Here is an 18,915-nt window from a genome sequence, read left to right on the forward strand (position 1 = left end):
AACTATGATATATCCTACGAAATGCTACCCCTTGTAACAATAAGAGAATCTCAAAATGTTCGAACAAACACTCAGAAGAAATGCTCATCTGAACTCTTTCACTTCCTCTAAATTTGAAAGATTAACTTCTTTTTGTCCTTCCTTATCACTCTAAATTTTTGCAGATTTTACTCCTTAGTGGAAAATTGAATGTTTACTTTGGAACATTAAGAGCAAGAAAACAAAATAAAACTAAGATAAATCCAAAAGTGGGTGCATATGAAGAGAAACAGAGTCTTACTATTGCCAAACCTGTTGAGGCATAGCTTAGATTCAGGAAACTTACAAGAACACTGTCCAAAATGAGGTCTCCATCTGGCATAGCCTGATATTTTCCTACTATGTCTGTTAACAGTGTATTGTCCTTCTTCCAGTTTATTGTTGGTGTTGGAATCCCATCAGCCACACAGGATAGAACAGCCTGGGAGTTCTCTGTGACTGTGTACTGAGCATCACTCCTATGAATCTTGGGTGGAACTGTGAGAAGGTATATTAAAAAGATTTATTATTATGTACTATCCAAGCACTACTGTAAAAGCGTACTATACTGCACTGAATACCTGAAACCACTGGATCTTCTTTATTGTTTTTAGTCCCTATTGATGACCACCATTAAGGAAACCACAGAAATGTGTGAACTACTTGTAACAAAAATATAAACTAAGTGAGGCAGATGTAAAGCTCTGTGTAAATTCAAGCAACTATAATGCAGTAAAACACACTCTTTAAGTAGTGCAATTTTGCTGAGCTTATCCCTTACATCCTAGCTCCTTACCCTGTGTAGGTTTATACTGTGGTAATACATGATATTTCCATACAGTCCCACTTACTGTGTACAGTGAGGTCCATGCTAGAAGTGCTGGACCCTGCCAGGTTTGCCGCTATGCATGTGTAAAGGCCAGTGTCATCAGGCTGTACAAACGCAATCTGAAGAGCACCAGTGCTAAGAATTCTTCTTCTAATGGACTCTGTTATTTGCTGTCCATCTTTATGCCAACTGATCTCTGGCCCAGGGTAGCCTTCAGCCTCGCACTGCAGAGTGACAGACTGATCAACAGGAACAATGTATTCCTTGAGGTGAGACTTGATAACAGGAGGAACTGAAAAGAATAAGGAAATTTTTTAAAATACTTAGATGTTGTAAGAAGCATGGAATGCTTCAGTTCTTGGTGAAAATAATCCTAAAAGCATATCTTGATTATAAATTAGACAGACAACAAAAGGGAAAAAACCTCCTGGGCTCTATTCAGTGTCATCAAATAGGAAAGCATTAAGTCAATTTCTATTGCTCAGAATTGTGTTTTGACTAACGGAAAGCATACACAGATTTCTTGTCTGTAGATCACTACAAGTTTAAAAGATGATTTACCTTGAACTTTCAGTTTGATCTTCCCCAGAGCAGTACCAGCTGGATTTTGAGCAACACACATGTAAGTGCCAGCATCTTCAATAGCTGATTTTGCAACCTGTAAACTGCCACTTGGAAGAACCATATAACTGTCTCCTAAAACAAATATAAGCACAGTATGAAACTTTTGGCTTGTTTATTTTTTCATTGGTTTGTTTTTTCCTTTTTAAATAAATAAGTTCCTTATATCTAAGTTTGAACATTCAGAAAAGAGAAAACAAGTTTCTGAGTTACAGTAAGTAGGCTGAAGTTAAGAGGATACCTGTTGTGATTATATTGATGCCCTCCTTTTGCCATGTTATTATGGGTTGAGGTGTACCTGTCGCTTCACATGGTAGCAGAATTGGATTGTTCACAATGACATCCAGTGTCCCTGGCTGAGTTTGGATAACTGGTGGCTCTGTGGAACAAAATTAAAAGGAAAATACAGGAGATACTAAAATTGTATCATCTGAGAGTCTATGAAGGTATAGAATACAGCCTTACTTCTTGCAATTTGCCATCACAGATACATTTTAACTTACCAAAAACCAAAGAAACAAAAATCTCAAAAATGAAATAGCACAGCATGGACTAGGAGACTCTACCCAAGGTACCAGAGTTGTAACATGCAGAGTGGTGACTTTGTGATTAATCAGTGCATCTGCAAGACACTTTGGCTGAGCAAGACAATCTGTGACAGTCCTCTGGCCTCATCATTATTCTGCAGCCCATGTTTGTGTTAAATCAGCAGCGTTTACTTACAGAATGCATTTTCTCTTTAGCTTCCCATCTTACCCTGAATGTGAAGAGTAACATGTCTATGAGCTGAGCCAGCTGCGTTCCTGGCCACACAGGTGTACCGTCCTGCATGTGCTAGCTGAGCAGCAGGTATTTCAATGGCACCTGCAACAAAGAGGGTGTGTTACAACATACAGCAGTATCCCACAGGAGAGTTTCATTGTGAATACAGCATCCATCCAAAGAAGTCTGTATTTTTATTCTAAGAAATTGGAGAGGGGTTGTTTGCATTTATTTAATTCATTATTTCTAGATGTGAGGCTGAGCTCCAGTCACTCACAGTACCTGAAGAGAGAATTCTGTAGCCATCTCCTCTGTGAAGCAACTTTCTGCCATTTTTGGTCCAATGAACTGAGGGGACAGGAACCCCTGACGCAGTGCAGGATATCACTACTGGAGACAGCTTTGTCACCAAAAGGTCTGTGGCTTCATCTGCTATGGATGGGGGCACTAAAAATGAAGATTAGTGTAAAGGTTACTTGCTCCTTTTCATTTTTATGAATTCCTGGAAATAACTTACATTTCTTGGGAATACTAGAGACTTATGGATATCAGTATCAGAAAAACATGGTATAAAATCTGATCTCAACATTTGAATGCCCCAGAGAAATCCTGGATGCCATACAGATGTAATAGCAATATTCCCTCTACCTTGAACAGTGAGCTCAACGGCTCTTTGATCTTCTCCTGCATCATTTGACACAGAGCACTCATAGACAGCAGTATCATCCACAGTGGGAGAAATGATTACTAAGGAACCTGAAGATAGAAGTCTGAACAAAGAAAAGAGAAGAAAGTAAAAGACATTGAAATATTTTTTTCTCAGGTAATCAGACCGCTGACTTTGCTGGTTATAAAAGATTACATTTAAGAATGGCTAAATTTTTGAAGTGCCAAAATCATCCTTGAAAATTTTAAACCCACAGTGAAAATAAAACATCTCTCACCTGTATATATTCTGGTTCTGGTCAACACTAAGCAGATGCCCATTCTTTTTCCAGCTAATTGTTGGGTTTGGAATTCCAGTGGTTTCACAAGGCAAAGTGGTCTGCACATTTACAGTAACTGTGATATTTGTGGGTCCAGGAGCAATAGCTGGAGGAACTAAGAACAAACAAAGCTTAATTATTCAGAATAATTGTATGCATATGCCCACAGACTCCTCTCATACCTTTATATAGACCTGAACTGCCAAATACATTTACTTGATTTTTATAAAAAGTGACAGTAGTAAACTTCCTAAACATACAGCATGGGATGTATCAAGTCTTTCTATTTCCAGTGCACAAGGAGTAAATATTTTCTTTTCATAAACATTTGGGTTGTACTCCTAAGGCCATTTTTTATTTTTTTAAGCAGAGGAGCTAAAAAGGGGCTAAACTTAAAATATGATCTGTCAGAACAAGGACAATGATGTGACTGGACTTCAAGCACATATACTATGTAAACCCAAAACTTTTACCAAGAACTTGCAGATCAATTCGTTTGCGTTCAGTGCCAGCTGTATTGGTTGCCATACACACATATCTTCCTGTGTCAGTAACGTGCGCTGAGTGTATGTGTAGAGATCCATCCTCTAACATGGAATATCTGAAATAAAGTCATATTTTTTTTCCACTATCCAATCAACAGAACCATAGGATATCTTGGTAGTGCAGAAGGAAAACATGACTCAGGGTACACAACAAATAGCTTAGACACATGATGTCTTAATTTGGGTATATAGAATTTTCTTATTTGTTCACTTATTCTGACTTCATTTTTCCAGCACACCTACTTTCCAGAGAAATCATGAAATTTAGCTGACATAGAGATTCCATATAAATGATGCCAGATTTGTAGAAAATATCCAAAAGCTCTTTATTATGGTTTCTCATTTAGCCTTTAAAAATGCCTAACTAACGATTGTACTTTTTTTCTTTGAAATATAAATGAATTCTTTAGTATTTGCTCAGCTCTAGAAACTGTTTCCCCGTAGAACAATGAAAAGATGGAAACTATTCACTGTAATAAAAGTTGATACTGGAACAGATTTAGAAAGTTTTATATATTAGATAATATTTATATGTTACTATTATAAAAATAATAGTAATAATAATAACAATAACAAAATCTTTCACATTTACTGTTCAAAATCTTTAATACCAGAATAATTATTATTATATTTGGTTGTCAAAGAAGTTTTTTCTCCTTCTTAACAATAAAAGTATGAAACCTCTTTATATTACTGCTTCTACAACTGTATTTTCCACATTTATGTCTATTTGAGATCATAGTACAAATATTAGTTCTAATTTGTGAAAGTAAAACTAATTTATGAGTCAGAGATGTCAAATGAATCTTTCTGTGGTTCATTCATTCTTTAAAAACTGATTAATAATATTTATGCTGATTTTCAGATAATACCTTGTATTGTTTCCAGTAAAAATAGCCCCATCCTTCCTCCATGTAATTCTTGGGGTTGGTACTCCTTCTGCAATACACTCCAGAATAGCAGAAGCATTTATATGCACAACAGCAGTTTGAGGACTGCTTCGGATCATAGGAGCCACTGTAAAGCCAAAAAGTGCTTGTTATCTAAAGAAAAAAATTTCATACTTCAATAATTGAAGCCTAAACACATGAAAACAGATGTAGTAACAGGTGTGGGGATCACTGCAAAGAGAAAAATAAGTTTCTTACCATTTTGTGTTCGTGATAATTGCCATGATGCAGCAGGGAATGAAAAAGAGTTTGTCTGAAATGTATTCTAAAGATCATAGCAAATTACTGCAAAGGATATAATACAGCTAAAACAGTAAAAGAGTTCAGCATATTAAGTTCAGCAAAGTAAGGCTATGGTGATATCCTTTCTTCCTTATTTTAAATTAAGGAGAAAAAGAATTTTAGCTGGACCAGTAAGAACAGTCATTGGGGGAACAATGTAATGCAGGTACATATGACTGGACTGTGAAGTGAATAGATATAGGAAAAATGTTTCATATCATCGCCCAAGTGTGATAATATAATAGTTTCTCATTAGACTAGAGGTGAGAAAATACATAGGTTTAAAATGAAACTCAGGTCTATGGTAATACCGGGCAAGCATCTAGATGCATAGGACCCTTCAAGCCTTATCTTACTATCTCCTGTATACAGGTACAGAGAAGAAACCAGTTTTCAAGTATTTTGCAAAACTGGTGGCCAAGCCAGCTATGAAACCTAGTCCCCAAGGTGCTAGTCAAGTGCTTTTAAGAATTTCTTTGAATTTGTCCAAGAATATTTCTCAGTCCTTCATCATTCTGGATGTATCCTGACTCTTTATCAGGATATCCTGGGTTCAGCAGTAGCAGTCATTTTTTCTCCTTCTTGGTAGCTGGTGCAGTGTTGTGTTTTGACTTTTGGGCTGGGAATGGTGCTGATAGTACCTATGTTTGTAGTTACTGCTCAGACGTTTACTCTGGCCAAGGACTTTCTGAGCCTCATGCTCTGCCAGGGAGGAGGAGAGGCTGGGAGGAAGCAGAGACAGGACACCTGACCCAAGCTAGCCAAAGAGGTATTCCATACCATAGCACGTCATACCCAGGATGTAACCGAGAGTTACCTGGAAGGGTTAGTGCTCTGGGGGGTTAGAGAAGGTATCGCTTGGTGCTTGGTCAGGCAGGGTGGGGTGAGTTATCGGTCAGCGGGTGGTGAGGTGTCGTATTCTCTTCACTTATTATTTCCTTTATCATTATTAGTATTATTGGTGGTAACAGTAGTGATTTGTGTTAATAACCTTAGTTATTAAACTGTTCTTATCTCAACCTGTGGGAGCTACATTCTTTGGATTCTCCTCCCCAACTCTCTGGGAGTGGGGGGAAAAGGGGGGAGTGAGTGAATGAGCTATATGGCTTGGTTTAAACCACAACACAGGATGATGGCTAGATGCAGATACCCTCCATTAGCAGGAAGAGCAAACAGTTGTATAGTGAACCATGGTGAGTCCCCAACAGGTCCTTTAGTGTGGGGGACAACTGTGGACACACAAGGTAATACACAGGGTGCCACAGTTTAGACTCAGCCTAAGCGGCCAACAGTGGGCTAGAAAAGGACTATTAAAGGTTCTTTCTTGCTGTATGAACTCCTGCAGAAATACCATGCAAAGATCAAAATGCACAAATCTGGATCCATGATTTTACCATGTACTGTCAGCATGAACTCCCTGGTCACTTTTCCTGCGATATTACTTGCCACACATGTATAGCTTGCTGTATCACTGAGGTCAGCATTATTGATCTGCAGGTATCGCCCACTGGATAGGATTCGAACTCGAGGAGTTCCCTGATGGAAAAGAGAGACAGTTTGACAAATTTAGCTTTACTATTCCTCCTTATGGAGATGGAACAGTCTGTTGTTGCAGAGTAATAAAAGCCATTAAAGAAGGCCAAAGATAAACCATAGACTGAATTTATTGCTGGCTTAACGTTGTTTACATCTGCAAAGGTAATAGGGTAAACAAAGTTTTAAAAATTATCATTGTATAATGATTCAACCTTGGACCCCTACTGGGATTTGTGCCTGAATAAGAGAGCTTTTTAGGTTACACAGCCAATGGCTTTTAAGTTTTTATGGAAAGGGGCAGCTAATAGAACACAATTTATTTATTTATTAAATCCATGCAGACTAAACGCAGAAGAAATACAAATTTGTGCACACTGCTCTTCAGACATCACAGTCCTGATCCAAGCACAAATTTAGCTACTAAGTTTACCAGCCAGCATTTCCAAGTATGAGGATACCATTCCTCTCAGCTCTACAATGACTCCACAGCACCTGCTAGGAAACCCTTTAATCAAGGCATCTTCACTATAACCTATCTGGGTCATATCTGCATGAGTGACTGATGGTGATATCAACTACAAGTGTCCAAGAACTTAACTGAGTAGAGAACAGTAGAAAAATATCAGAAACTCAGATTTTTCCAGTATGTGCTACCCACACTTTGGGTGAAGTTGAAAGCTGACATTCTCATCTGCTCTTTTGGGTAGAATATCTGAGAACAGCAGCTACAACAGATAGGTGAAACTCTGCTGGTTCTGCACTTCTCTGCAATAGTACCATAGTACACTGGTCTTGTACTAAGCACCAACTCACAAAGTCTACCAATGCAGAATAAACAGCAGTGCTAGAGCCACAGGTGAAATGACACACCACCAGAGTAGATCATAGACAGTCGGATTTTGTGTAATAACTGGTATTTCTGTTGGACAAACAGCCTATCCTATGGATTCTAAAATAGAAGCATATTGACAACAAAGGACAGACAATGAAGCTATCACATAGTCCTTACACTCTTCTCAAGGCATGTCAGAAAATCCATCTTTGAAACAATACAGATTCAGCATTTTTTCCAAATGTTTAAATGAAACTAGATTAGGTCAAGATGCTCCTACCTACTTCTTAACACTCAGTGTGGATTTCCGTATCAGCGAAGAGTACAAGGACTTCAAAGCTGCTAGAAGCTAGATCTTTCTATGGTTCTGTTACCAAGGATGGTGGTGCTGCACAATTACACCATTAAGCATAGAGACCTAAATTAGACCTCAAAATTTCCACAATGGAAGGTAACAAGACCAGGAGGAATTACACCCTCCACCATAAGGCTACATTACAAAAAAGCAGTGATGACTTAAATTGAAATAACACAGCAGCCTGAGAACCTTTCTCCAATCCTCTCTTGTAATTGTGAAACCTCAATTTTTCCAAGATAAGGACAAGAATATGCCACAGAGCTGCTCTTTCCATACCCAAGGAAAGCTCTTTCCCAGCTGCTTAGTATTAGTAGGCTATTACATTTCTTCAAAGTTGAGAAAGCAACCAGGCATTCAGGAAGACACTAATGTTTTCCTGCTATCTAGAATATATATTTATATAAGCTAAGCTGAAGAATGAAAAGGATGGTAGAAAACACAATAAACCTAATTCTGTTACTTAAAGTACACATGACAAATTAAGAGTATCATGTCTGAAATAAATATATAACTTAAATTTAGTTCTGGATTGAAGATACCTCTAGAGATTGAAATCCCTGCTCTATTTAAATCTAAGGTAGTGGATTGACTATACCACACAACCAAGGTGCCTCAGCCCTCACATACTGACATACGTGTTCTCATGAGGCAAGAGAATAAATACTACAAAAGTTAATCCAAAGGTTATCAGCTGAGTACCTATGTCTGTCATAATGTTCCTCAACTGCTCTGCTATAAATTTTCACCATAAAGCAGTGGCTTGTTTTCATGCTTTATTTTTGTTAAGCACTGCTTTTAAAACACAAGTTTTTTTTAAAGACTGAGGCAAAATTATTCACATTCTGAACTTCCAACCCTTGTTCAGCCTTGCTTTCACTAAAAAAAAAAATTTGAAAATCACTATCCAATCGACTATTTCACCATTCAGAAGAAGAGTGTATAAGTTAGTCTTGTTTCTAGCTAGTTCCTGTGCTACAGATAACATTCCCCAGCAGCACTTAGTAAGACATAATCACCCACCATATTCTTATTTCTTCCACTAATATTTCATTCTTCTAAATCTACAATAGAGTATGAAGAATGACATGTCAGCAGGAAAGCAAATAAGTAGAACTGTGGGTGAAGACTACTGGTGGATTACAGTTTAAGAGAGACACAATTAATAAGCTGAACTTGCTTCCTCTTTATTAATGAATAAAGAGCAATTGAGGGAAAATTATGAATTAAGTTTAATTGATAACTGGACTTCAATTATTCAATTAGGAATCACCTGGTTTCTGAGTGATTTCAAGGAAGAGGATGGGAAGCAGTAATTTATTTCTGTATAAACCATCTTCATCTTGCTAATTGTCTCTCAATCAGCAGAGACTTGATGCCTTAACATGGAATTCCGAGTGAAAAAGATGCATTTGATGTAAAACTATGGTGATTAGCAACCCAGTTTTTTTTCCACTATAAATTATTTAAATTCCTTTCTAAAAACTACTATAATATGAGGATGAATAATATACCCAAAGGAAACATATAGTGTAGTCTTTTCTCAGCTACCTTTCCTGGGAAGCCATTCAGGAGTATACCGAAGGCTTCTAGCATTGTTCAGAGGATCCAGAAGGAGCAAGGGATCCCCCTAAAGGAAAAAAGAACAAGTAACAGCGGGATGGCCACTTCACATGCTTGCTAGCTTCAGGTACTCATTTAGGACTAACTGTATTTGTACTGGGGCTACTCAGCTTCTCTTGAATTCAAGGCACCATGACTTGGACTGCACTGAAGGGGCAAGTGAGCAGAATAAGAAACCTCAAGTATTGTGTGTAAAAAAATAAAGGGAACAAAAGACTGGTACAAATAATGTAACCACTATACCTCTAAAAGTTTTCCATTTTTAAGCCATGAGATTGTAGGAGGTGGCACAGCATCAGATTTGCATTCCAGTATAACTTGTCTGTTCTGCAACACAGTGAAGTCCTGTGGACCACTGGTACCAGCAATGTTAGGAGGAACTGTTACAAGAATTAAGAAAAAAATTAACTCCACACATATGAGCTCCGTTAAAATTATAAATTGAAAATTTCCAAATTTTTTCTTAAGTTTAAAATAAACAGAAAACTACAGTATCATTAATTAGCTTGACTTTTTAATTCTTGTGTTAAATATATATCACATTTGCTTAACACGTGAACATGTTTCCTAAGTCACACACTGGAAACTACTGTGAGAGAAATTAAAGTCCATTCTCAGTGAGAGTAACGGCATTTAAACCAGACAGATCAGAGATCACTGAGGTTCTATAAACTGCTAATTGATAAACACGGGAGCTATAGTCTTCAAGAAATGGCAGAAGTCCCATATATACTTCCTTTATTGTCATATTTTACATGTTCATTCCTAAAAATAGTTCTTACCTTTTATACTGAAAATTTAAGATTATGGTAGGTGTCAGTATACTTCACATTCTTTTTCAGTAAGCACAATAAATTCAATCCAACTGAATACTGGTATCTATAAACTTCCTAAGTATTCAAAATAGAAGGCTTGGAATCATAACAGAAACCAGTTGCAACAGGTGAAACTTTCCTTTTTAATTGTGTATTATGTTCAGAATTGTTACCCTTATTCAGAAATGTTAGTTATGATCATATGGTGTAATATCACTTTCTTAAAACATGCAATTCTTTAGTAACATATAACTTGTAAAATGAGATACTGATAGATAACTTAATGGTATATTTAAAGGAATATTTTTTCCCCTAAATTAAACTTACCATGCACTCTTACTAAATATTCTTTATCGTCATCTCCTGCTGGGCTAGATGCTAAACACGTGTATCTTCCTGTGTCTTCCACCTAAAAACACACAAATAACTTCAGCAGAAACCTCAGGATATGGGAACAATTCAGAAAAACTGTGAAATACAAACATGGGCAACAACATATAAGAGGCAGCACTTGACCACAAACACAATAACAAAGGAATGGCTGAAAATAAATTAATGAAGTTCTAGAAAACTTTATTTAGCATGGTGTGATTGTACAAAGATGTCTTAGGAGTTGCAGGACTCCATAAAATGCCCCTGGATAATGTCATTCCAGCAAGAACCTTTCTCTTTGTGATGTTTTTTACAACTGGTAATCAATAAAGATTGAACTAGCTATAGGTATTCACCTAAGCAAGGATCAGTTTTGGGTAATAAGGAAATCTTTTTGGGCACATATAATCATTAATACCTTTATGCTTTATCCTTCCTGTAAACTCTTTATTGTAGTGACAAGAAATAATGGCTTTACAAGCTAAACAAGCCAGCGAACAGACACAAGCCCTATCTTACTTCTGTTTGGTGAAATTCAGTCTGGCTTTTCACAGCTGAATGCAACCTTAGGTGCAAGTCTTTAAAGGTTCTTTTCCCCTGGACTCCATTATTGTCTGAATTAACCCGAAAGACTTTCTGTTGTTTATTTTTAATTAATTTGAACAAAGATGACTGCAAATTCAGTTTTTCTCTGCAATATATGGCTTATAATGTGAGAAACAAATGGATAATAGGAAAATCTGGACTACTAGATAGAGAAGAAAGCCTGAGGAGGAACTATAAAACCTGAAAGAACAGCAAAAGATAGTAATGAGAGTCAGGTATGGAATGAACAAGAACGTATTACAGACACAGACTAAAACCAGAACTAACCCCAGAAAAAGACAGGCCCCCAAGCATTAATTGTACTGCTTTATAACAAGAAGCACTGATAAACTGAAAAATACAGAACTCTGAAATGAAATTAAAGTAATAACAGAATCATAGAATAGAATCATAGAATAGAATCATGGAATAGAATCATAGAATAGTTAGGGGTGGAAAGGACCTTAAGATCATCTAGTTCTAACCCCCCTGCCACAGGCAGGGACACCTCACACAAAACCATATCACCCAAGGCTCTGTCCAGCCTGGCCTGGAACACTGCCAGGGATGGGGCATTCACAGCTTCCCTGGGCAACCCATTCCAGTGCCTCACCACCCTAACAATAAAGAATTTCTTCCTTATATCCAATCTAAACCTCCCCTGTTTCAGTTTTAACCCTTTACCCCTTGTCCTGTCACTACAGTCCCTAATGAATAGACCTTCATCACCATCCCTATAGGACCCCCTTCAGATACTGGAAGGCTGCTATGAGGTCTTCATGCAGCCTGCTCTCCAGGCTGAACAGCCCCAACTTTCTCAGTCTGTCTTCATATGGGAGGTGCTCCAGTGCTCTGATCAACCTGATGACCCTCCTCTGGACTTGTTCCAACAGTGCCATGTCCTTTTTATGTTGAGGACACCTGAACTGCACACAGTACTCCAAGTGAGGTCTCACAGGAGCAGAGCAGAGGGGCAGGATCACCTCCTTCGACCTGCTGGTCACGCTCCTTTTGATGCAGCTCAGAATACGGTTGGCTTTCTGGGCTGCAAGCGCACACTGCAGCTGGCTCATGTTCATTTTCTCATTGACCAACACCCCCAAGTCCTTCTCCACAGGGCTACTCTGAATCTCTTCTCTGCCCAACCTGTAGCTGTGCCTGGGATTGCTCCCACTCAGGTGTAGGACCTTGCACTTGTCATGGTTAAATTTCATGAGGTTGGCATCAGCCCACCTCACAAACGTGTCAAGGTCCCTCTGGATGGCATTCCTTTCCTTTAGTGTACCAACCAAACCACACAGCTTGGTGTCTTGGCAAACCTGCTGAGGGTGCACTCAATCCCACTGTCCATGTCACTGACAAAGATGTTGAACAAGTCCGCTCCCAACACCGATTCCTGAGGGACACCACTTGTTACTGGTTTCCAGCTGGACATTGAGCCATTGACCACAACTCTTTGAGTGCGACCATCCAGCCAGGACTTTATCCACCGAGTGGTCCACCTATCAAATTGATGCCTCTCCAATTTAGAGACAAGGATGTCGTGTGGGACAGTGTCAAACACTTTGCACAAGTCCAGGTAGATGACACCAACTGCTCTACCCCTGTCCCCGAGTTCCATAGCCCCATCATAGAAGGCCACCAAATCAGTCAGTCAGGATTTCCCCTTAGTGAAGCCCTGCTGGCTGTCACCAAGCACCTTGTTGTTTCTCATGTGCCTTAGCATGCCTTCCAGGAGAATCTGCTCCAAGATTTTGCCAGGCACGGAGGTGAGACTGACTAGTCTGTAATTCTCTGTGTCATCCATTTTCCCCTTCTTGAAAATGGGGGTTATATTTCCCTTTTTCCTGTCGTCGGGAGATGCTCAGGAGAGGCAGAAGTGCTTGGACACTCTCAATCCATAATACTACTGCTTGTTCTGTATGGAAAACTTTCAGGCAAGTCTTAAAAAATATATCCTCTAACTGCAAATGCAGGTGGATGATTTTTAGTTTTCAGAACATCTCTTTGGATGGTCCTGATAAAAGATAGTTATGCACACCCCTCTAGGGTTTGCAAAACTGAGGCTGTTTTGAAATAAATACTCTACCTGAGCACTGGTTATTCGAAGGACGTCTCTTAGGACATGAATATTATCATTCTGCAAAAGTGGGTGCCCATCTTTCATCCATGAGATTTTGGGGATCGGAATGCCAGAAGAGACGCAGGGAATTTCGAGAGGGTTGTTAATGATGACAGAGAGCTCTTCTGGTTCATCTGATCCATTAATGTGGGGCGGCTCTGTGGAAGGAAGAACATTCAAGTTCTTTATTGATTCAAAAAGACTACAAAATATGATACTCAGCCTTACAATTAGAGCTTGTAGAATTATTCTGCATTAGTACTATTTCTGTCACAAACTCACTATCTTATGAGATTTCCATCTGTTTTTGTCTATTAATTTGCATATTTTATAAGGTGGAATTATTAGTTAGAAAATATTTTCATAATCCCAGGTAAAATATATTGCATAATATACTATGCATAATTTCACAATATGCTGCATAATATTCTTATATATATAAGGAATATATAAGCCCTTTAGCTGTCAGACTGTCAGCAGTGCCTTCAGCTGCACTATCATCCTTTGAAGCTGAATTTCTACTAACTAAAATTATGAATTTAAAACAAATTACTTTGTAAATTATTTTACTATTAACTATAGCATATTTCAGTACTCTGGAAACACTGAGGAAAAAATATACTGAATTACTCATTCACAAATCTTTAGGTATCTTCCAATTCCTTATTTTTCTCATTTATTGCATTAAACGTTTCTTGAAAATACTCCTTATCCCTAGAGACTTTTTAATTGTTGTCCTGAGTAGATACTCATTTACTGCTTACATTTTGTTCAACTGAAAAGTTAACACTTACCCAACACTTTCAGGGAAAAATGTTTGCTGGTATTTCCAGCTTCATTGGATGCTACACAAGTGTATTTGCCTGTGTCACTGATCTCTACTTTTACAAAATTAAGGACCATTCCTTGGTTACTTGATGTTAGGTGAGCTCCGAAGCTTAAAGGATGTCCATTTATAAACCAAGATGTAGTAGGGGCAGGAGTACCATCAGTAAGACACTTCATGGAAGCTGAACTGCCTTTTACTACAGTCAGATCCTCTGTTCCTCCTGCATTATCCAGACTTGGTGGTACTGCCAAGAAACAAAGAACTGATTCATACAGACTACAACCCAGATGTTAATTCTAAATATAAGTTACCTTTTTGCATTTTCCCACTTACATTCATGTTTAGCACATGTTAAAATTCACTTAGAAATTATGTATTATTATTCTTTCTAAAAAGCCTGTGACATTCTGTGTGCCAATTCAAGTAAGGACTCCTCTAAGGTTAACCACTTTCCATTTAAAAAAAAAACAGACACACATATTGAAGAGTTAATGTTTCCCTAATGATTAGTTATTTAAGATATACTTGTGTCTGCAACTTTGTGCTGGTGAGAAAGAAAACTGAATATTGGGTTTAAGAAATAAAGAAATAAAGTTCTTTACATGAGCATTTCAGAGAAACTTACCAAAAACTTGAAGGTTGTAATGTTTGTTGTCCACTCCAGCTCTGTTAGATGCCACACAAGTGTATGCACCAGTATCAGATATTTGCACTCTGGCAAATCTAAAGAAAAATAATTTTAAGTAAGGTGTAATGGAAAACATTATCTTTATTATTGCATGGGTTTGATGAAAACTTACTCTTGCTTCAAAAAATACTGGCTGAATTGTGATGATATACCAAAAGAGAAGAGAAAATTCAGCTAGTTAAAATAGATGAAAACCAACCTGAGAATTTGCCCAGCTGACATCAACCTGATCTGGGAAGAGACAGACAAGGGAAGGCCATTCTTTAGCCAGTTTATTTGCGGTGGTGGAGTTCCAGTAGCAGTACATTCAATATTTAGGGAGGTTTCCAAAAGGGCAGTGAGGTCCTCTGGTTCATCTTTCTTATTGGATATTGTTGGAGGAACTACATTTTGTAAATGTTGAAAAGGAAGATGTTAAAACCAGCTCTTAAAATCATTTCACATGTGTTACCTTGCAGGAAATCCTGTACCACAAGCAATCCAATAAAAAGATTCACTTTTTTTTTTTTTTTTTAAGGACTAAATTAGGGTTTTATAGGTTAGTTTGAAAGCTTTGGTCTTGGGGGCAAGAGGGGACTTACCCACTCACTATGTAAAGAAGGCCCAGGCACATGCAGCTCTAAGCATTGGCTGACTTTAGTTCCCTTCATACACCATGAGAGTTGCATAGATTAGACCATTTAAGTTCATTATTGCTTGAATCTCAACCAATACAAAGCAATCAAAAAGGTCTTCACTGTTGTGTAGTGCCATTCTGTCCCCAAAAGATGTGATGTGGTCATTCAGTATTGTTATTTATTATATCAAAAGCCATCTCTTCTTACTCTGCTCATGCTGATACTCTGATTGATTCTGAGTCTCTGTATAACTGGGACAGATGTTTACACTACTGTGAAGTGCTGCCTGTGTCTATATCCTGGGTTCTGCTGTAACAGTTATTTTTCTCCTTCGTAGTAGTTGGTTTTTGACACTAGTCTGAGAACAATGCTGATAACACACCAATGTTTTAGTTGTTGCTAAATAATGTTTACTCCCATCAAGGACTTTTCAGTCTCATGCCCTGCCAGTGAGGAAGAGCACAAGAAGCAGAGATGAAGCAGAGAGAGGACACCTGACCCAAACTAGCCAAAGGGGTATTCCGTACCACAACATGTCCAGTTATGTCCAGTATATAAACTGGAGGGAGTTAGCCGGAAGGCCCAGATTGCTGCTCTGGTCTGGCTGGGTATCGGTCAGCAGGTGGTGAGCAATTGTACTGGGCATCACTTGTGTTTATTGTTTGTTTTCCTTTCCCCTTTTAGTTTTTTATTCCCTCCCTTTGTTATTTCCCTCATCGTTATTATTATTGGTGGTAGTAGTAGCATTTTTATATTATCCCTGAGTATATTATCCCTGAGTTACTGGACTGTTCTTATCTCAACCCGTGGGATGTACATTCTATCAATTCTCCTCCCCATCCCTCCAGGAGCAGAATGGGAAGAAGTCGGGGACTGAATGAGTGGTTTCCTGGTTCCATCACTGCTGGGCTTGAACCACAACAAGAATTCTTCACTCTTTCACACTAGTCATTGCACTTAATGAACACTTTTTTTCACAAAATAAAGTGTCCAGTCTCTACACTGCTAAAGAAGAGTTATGCTTATGTATGTCAAAATGTGCAAGAGAAGAATTTAATCCAAAACTCAAATATTTTTTTCTTTAAAATTCTAGGAACCTGTAACTATCAGTTCCCTACCATGCTACTCCAGTTTCATCTGATGTGCTTTGGCTGAAATTAGTGAAGATAAACTACTAGAACAAAAAAAGCGGTACCATAGTAAATCAGCCCTAAGTTTCTCTTTCTCTACAAGGGAAAAAAAAATCAAAAAAATTCACAGCAAGTAGAATTTCTCTATTATGACAAACTCCAAATACACCAAAGGAATTAATTTCTGTTTATCACAAAACACATTTCCAGCAATTTCACTCATTTTGTCATTGACAGAACATCCTGGTTAATATACCGTGATATCTACAGTACATGGCATAGGAAACACATGCATATAGTATTAGACTGAAGACAGGCATTAATTTCTTGGACCTCTCTCTCGAGTGCTTACAAAGATAGATTTGTGGACTAGATTTCAGTTTCACATCTTTGAAAACTCACCATATACATTCAAGTTGAAAATTCGGTCTTCCTCGCCTGCAGGATTAGTAGCCACACAACTGTATTTTCCTGTATCAGAACTGAGAGCTCTGAAAATGTTTAATGTGCTGCCATCTGGAGTTACTCTACAAGGAAGGTCATAAAACATAGTGAATTTGTTAACGTATTCCTATGATCTGGCAAATAAACAGTCAGTTTTGTGCACTTAAATCAATTATCTCTATCCTCTTGGGAATTTGGTGAGAGAATCATTGTTTTTTTGCAAATATTTTCATTAGAGTCAGTCTAGAAATCTTTTCCTAGAGATGACCTGTTTAACCTCACATTGGGATTCAATTCCAAATAGGTTTTTAAAGATTGCATAATGAAAAGCATCAAGAGTAAAATGTTTCCATGTCTCACATCTTTTCCCTCAAAAGAAACTTAATGGAACTTACTGACCCGAATAAACTCTAATGAACCTGATGAACTTTAACAGAATTTATTAACTGAGAAAGAAATAGCTTTCATATACTTATCTCTATGAAAAAGAAAGGTTTATAGAAGCTACAAAGGGAGGTGATATTCTACGATTCTATGTTCTTAATCTAAGCTAAGACTCAGGCCCTCTTTACACTCCTTTTTCAGGGGCCTTTTTTATGGTTGCTCTTTAGGACCCTCTGAGGTTTAAAACTGTAGAAGAGAATGCAGTGTTTGCTTATTTTTTCTTGCCTTATTCTTTGTGAATCTTCACTGGCAACTGTTTTTCCATCTTTAAGCCATTGCAGAACAGGCGTGGGCACTCCATTGGCATTGCAGACAAGCTGGATGCTTTCTCCCAGAAGGACACTGACCTCACTGGGCATTTCAGAGCCAACAATATTAGGAGGAACTGGAAAAGCATAATGGAGGAAAGAGAAGATTCATCAGCAGGAAACAATCTAAACTATAACATGTTACACTGCAGGTGCTTGTACTAGTAACTAGCATTTATTGCAGTATTTCCATTCAAATCTATTTCAGATTGTACATGATTACATTGTTTCTAGAGGGGGTTCTGCAAATATAAATGCAAAGCCACTTCAATCATTCCTTAAAATAGACGATTTAAAAAATCATAAAAAACACGTATCTTTGCCACTATATTTAATATGCACAGCTTTCTCCTCAAACGATGCTAACATGTGCAACAATATTATGAAAAAATCCCATTAAACATCACAATGCACTGTAATGACTGAGTGCCTGTTTAACTCTTGATCATATGCTTAGAGCACAGTCAAATGTTGTATTGCATCACAACCATCATATTCTGTTAACAGCCACATACTCCATCCCAACCAGCTTGAAGAAAAAGGATGACAGCCATGCTATCCACCAAGACCTTCAGTACCAATAATAAGTTTGGAGCACTTCAAGCAATTTCTGTCACACTTGATCAAACAAGCAGTTTGATATTAAATTTCTAAACTTGGGGAAAATCTAGCAGGGAAGGAACACACACACAAAACCAGCAGCCCCAGAGAATGACCACTGTGATGAACAGTTAGTAGATCTGTTTGGCCTGCTGATGGCCAGCCATCACACATGGATGTGGCACCACACTCAGCTCACAGCTGATGCAGCTTCTTCTTCCTCAACTAGCTATTGCTGGCATGGGAGGGGATGGTGGCAGAAAGCTGGAGATGCTATACAACAGATGTGTTACTGGACATGGTGAGGAGCTAGCACAATTAATGGGGACGAGTTAGGAACAGAAGGAAACAAGACAGATGCAGCATGAGGGTGACAAACAGCAAGGCAGGAGTCAATTCTGTAACAAAGGTTCCTCATTTGAGTGTGTGTAGGGGGAAATAATAAGGAAATTCTGACTGCATTTCTTTGCTATCTCCTATTTGCTATGGCAAAAAAAGCAAGAAGTATCACTGCTTCTTCATCCATAAATATGTGGTGCTCCACATTCAACCAACCAATACATTTTGAGTGTGCAGGAGGAAGGATGTAATCAGCAGCAAACACAGCCCTTCCACCTGGTTG

At 38.2% G+C, this 18,915-nt stretch overlaps 1 protein-coding gene across 1 annotated transcript in view; it reads right to left on the minus strand.

Moving 5' to 3' along the window:
• HMCN1 (hemicentin 1) overlaps positions 1-18,915 on the minus strand; it is a 209,674-nt gene that overhangs the window by 25,705 nt on the left and 165,054 nt on the right. Inside the window, exons 64-82 of the mRNA XM_034064292.1 lie at positions 17,611-17,770; positions 16,900-17,024; positions 14,950-15,133; positions 14,688-14,785; positions 14,028-14,306; positions 13,201-13,391; positions 10,482-10,563; positions 9,583-9,719; positions 6,388-6,529; positions 4,634-4,778; positions 3,690-3,817; positions 3,175-3,331; positions 2,879-3,000; positions 2,513-2,677; positions 2,225-2,332; positions 1,710-1,847; positions 1,409-1,543; positions 870-1,139; positions 326-516 (exon numbers count right to left, since the gene is read on the minus strand). Of these exons, the coding sequence (XP_033920183.1) occupies positions 326-516; positions 870-1,139; positions 1,409-1,543; positions 1,710-1,847; positions 2,225-2,332; positions 2,513-2,677; positions 2,879-3,000; positions 3,175-3,331; positions 3,690-3,817; positions 4,634-4,778; positions 6,388-6,529; positions 9,583-9,719; positions 10,482-10,563; positions 13,201-13,391; positions 14,028-14,306; positions 14,688-14,785; positions 14,950-15,133; positions 16,900-17,024; positions 17,611-17,770 (2,957 nt within the window). The remainder of the gene's footprint in view (positions 1-325; positions 517-869; positions 1,140-1,408; positions 1,544-1,709; positions 1,848-2,224; positions 2,333-2,512; positions 2,678-2,878; positions 3,001-3,174; positions 3,332-3,689; positions 3,818-4,633; positions 4,779-6,387; positions 6,530-9,582; positions 9,720-10,481; positions 10,564-13,200; positions 13,392-14,027; positions 14,307-14,687; positions 14,786-14,949; positions 15,134-16,899; positions 17,025-17,610; positions 17,771-18,915) is intronic.

The sequence above is a fragment of the Melopsittacus undulatus genome, chromosome 6, assembly GCF_012275295.1.
Source record: "Melopsittacus undulatus isolate bMelUnd1 chromosome 6, bMelUnd1.mat.Z, whole genome shotgun sequence".
Classification (NCBI taxonomy): domain Eukaryota; kingdom Metazoa; phylum Chordata; class Aves; order Psittaciformes; family Psittaculidae; genus Melopsittacus; species Melopsittacus undulatus.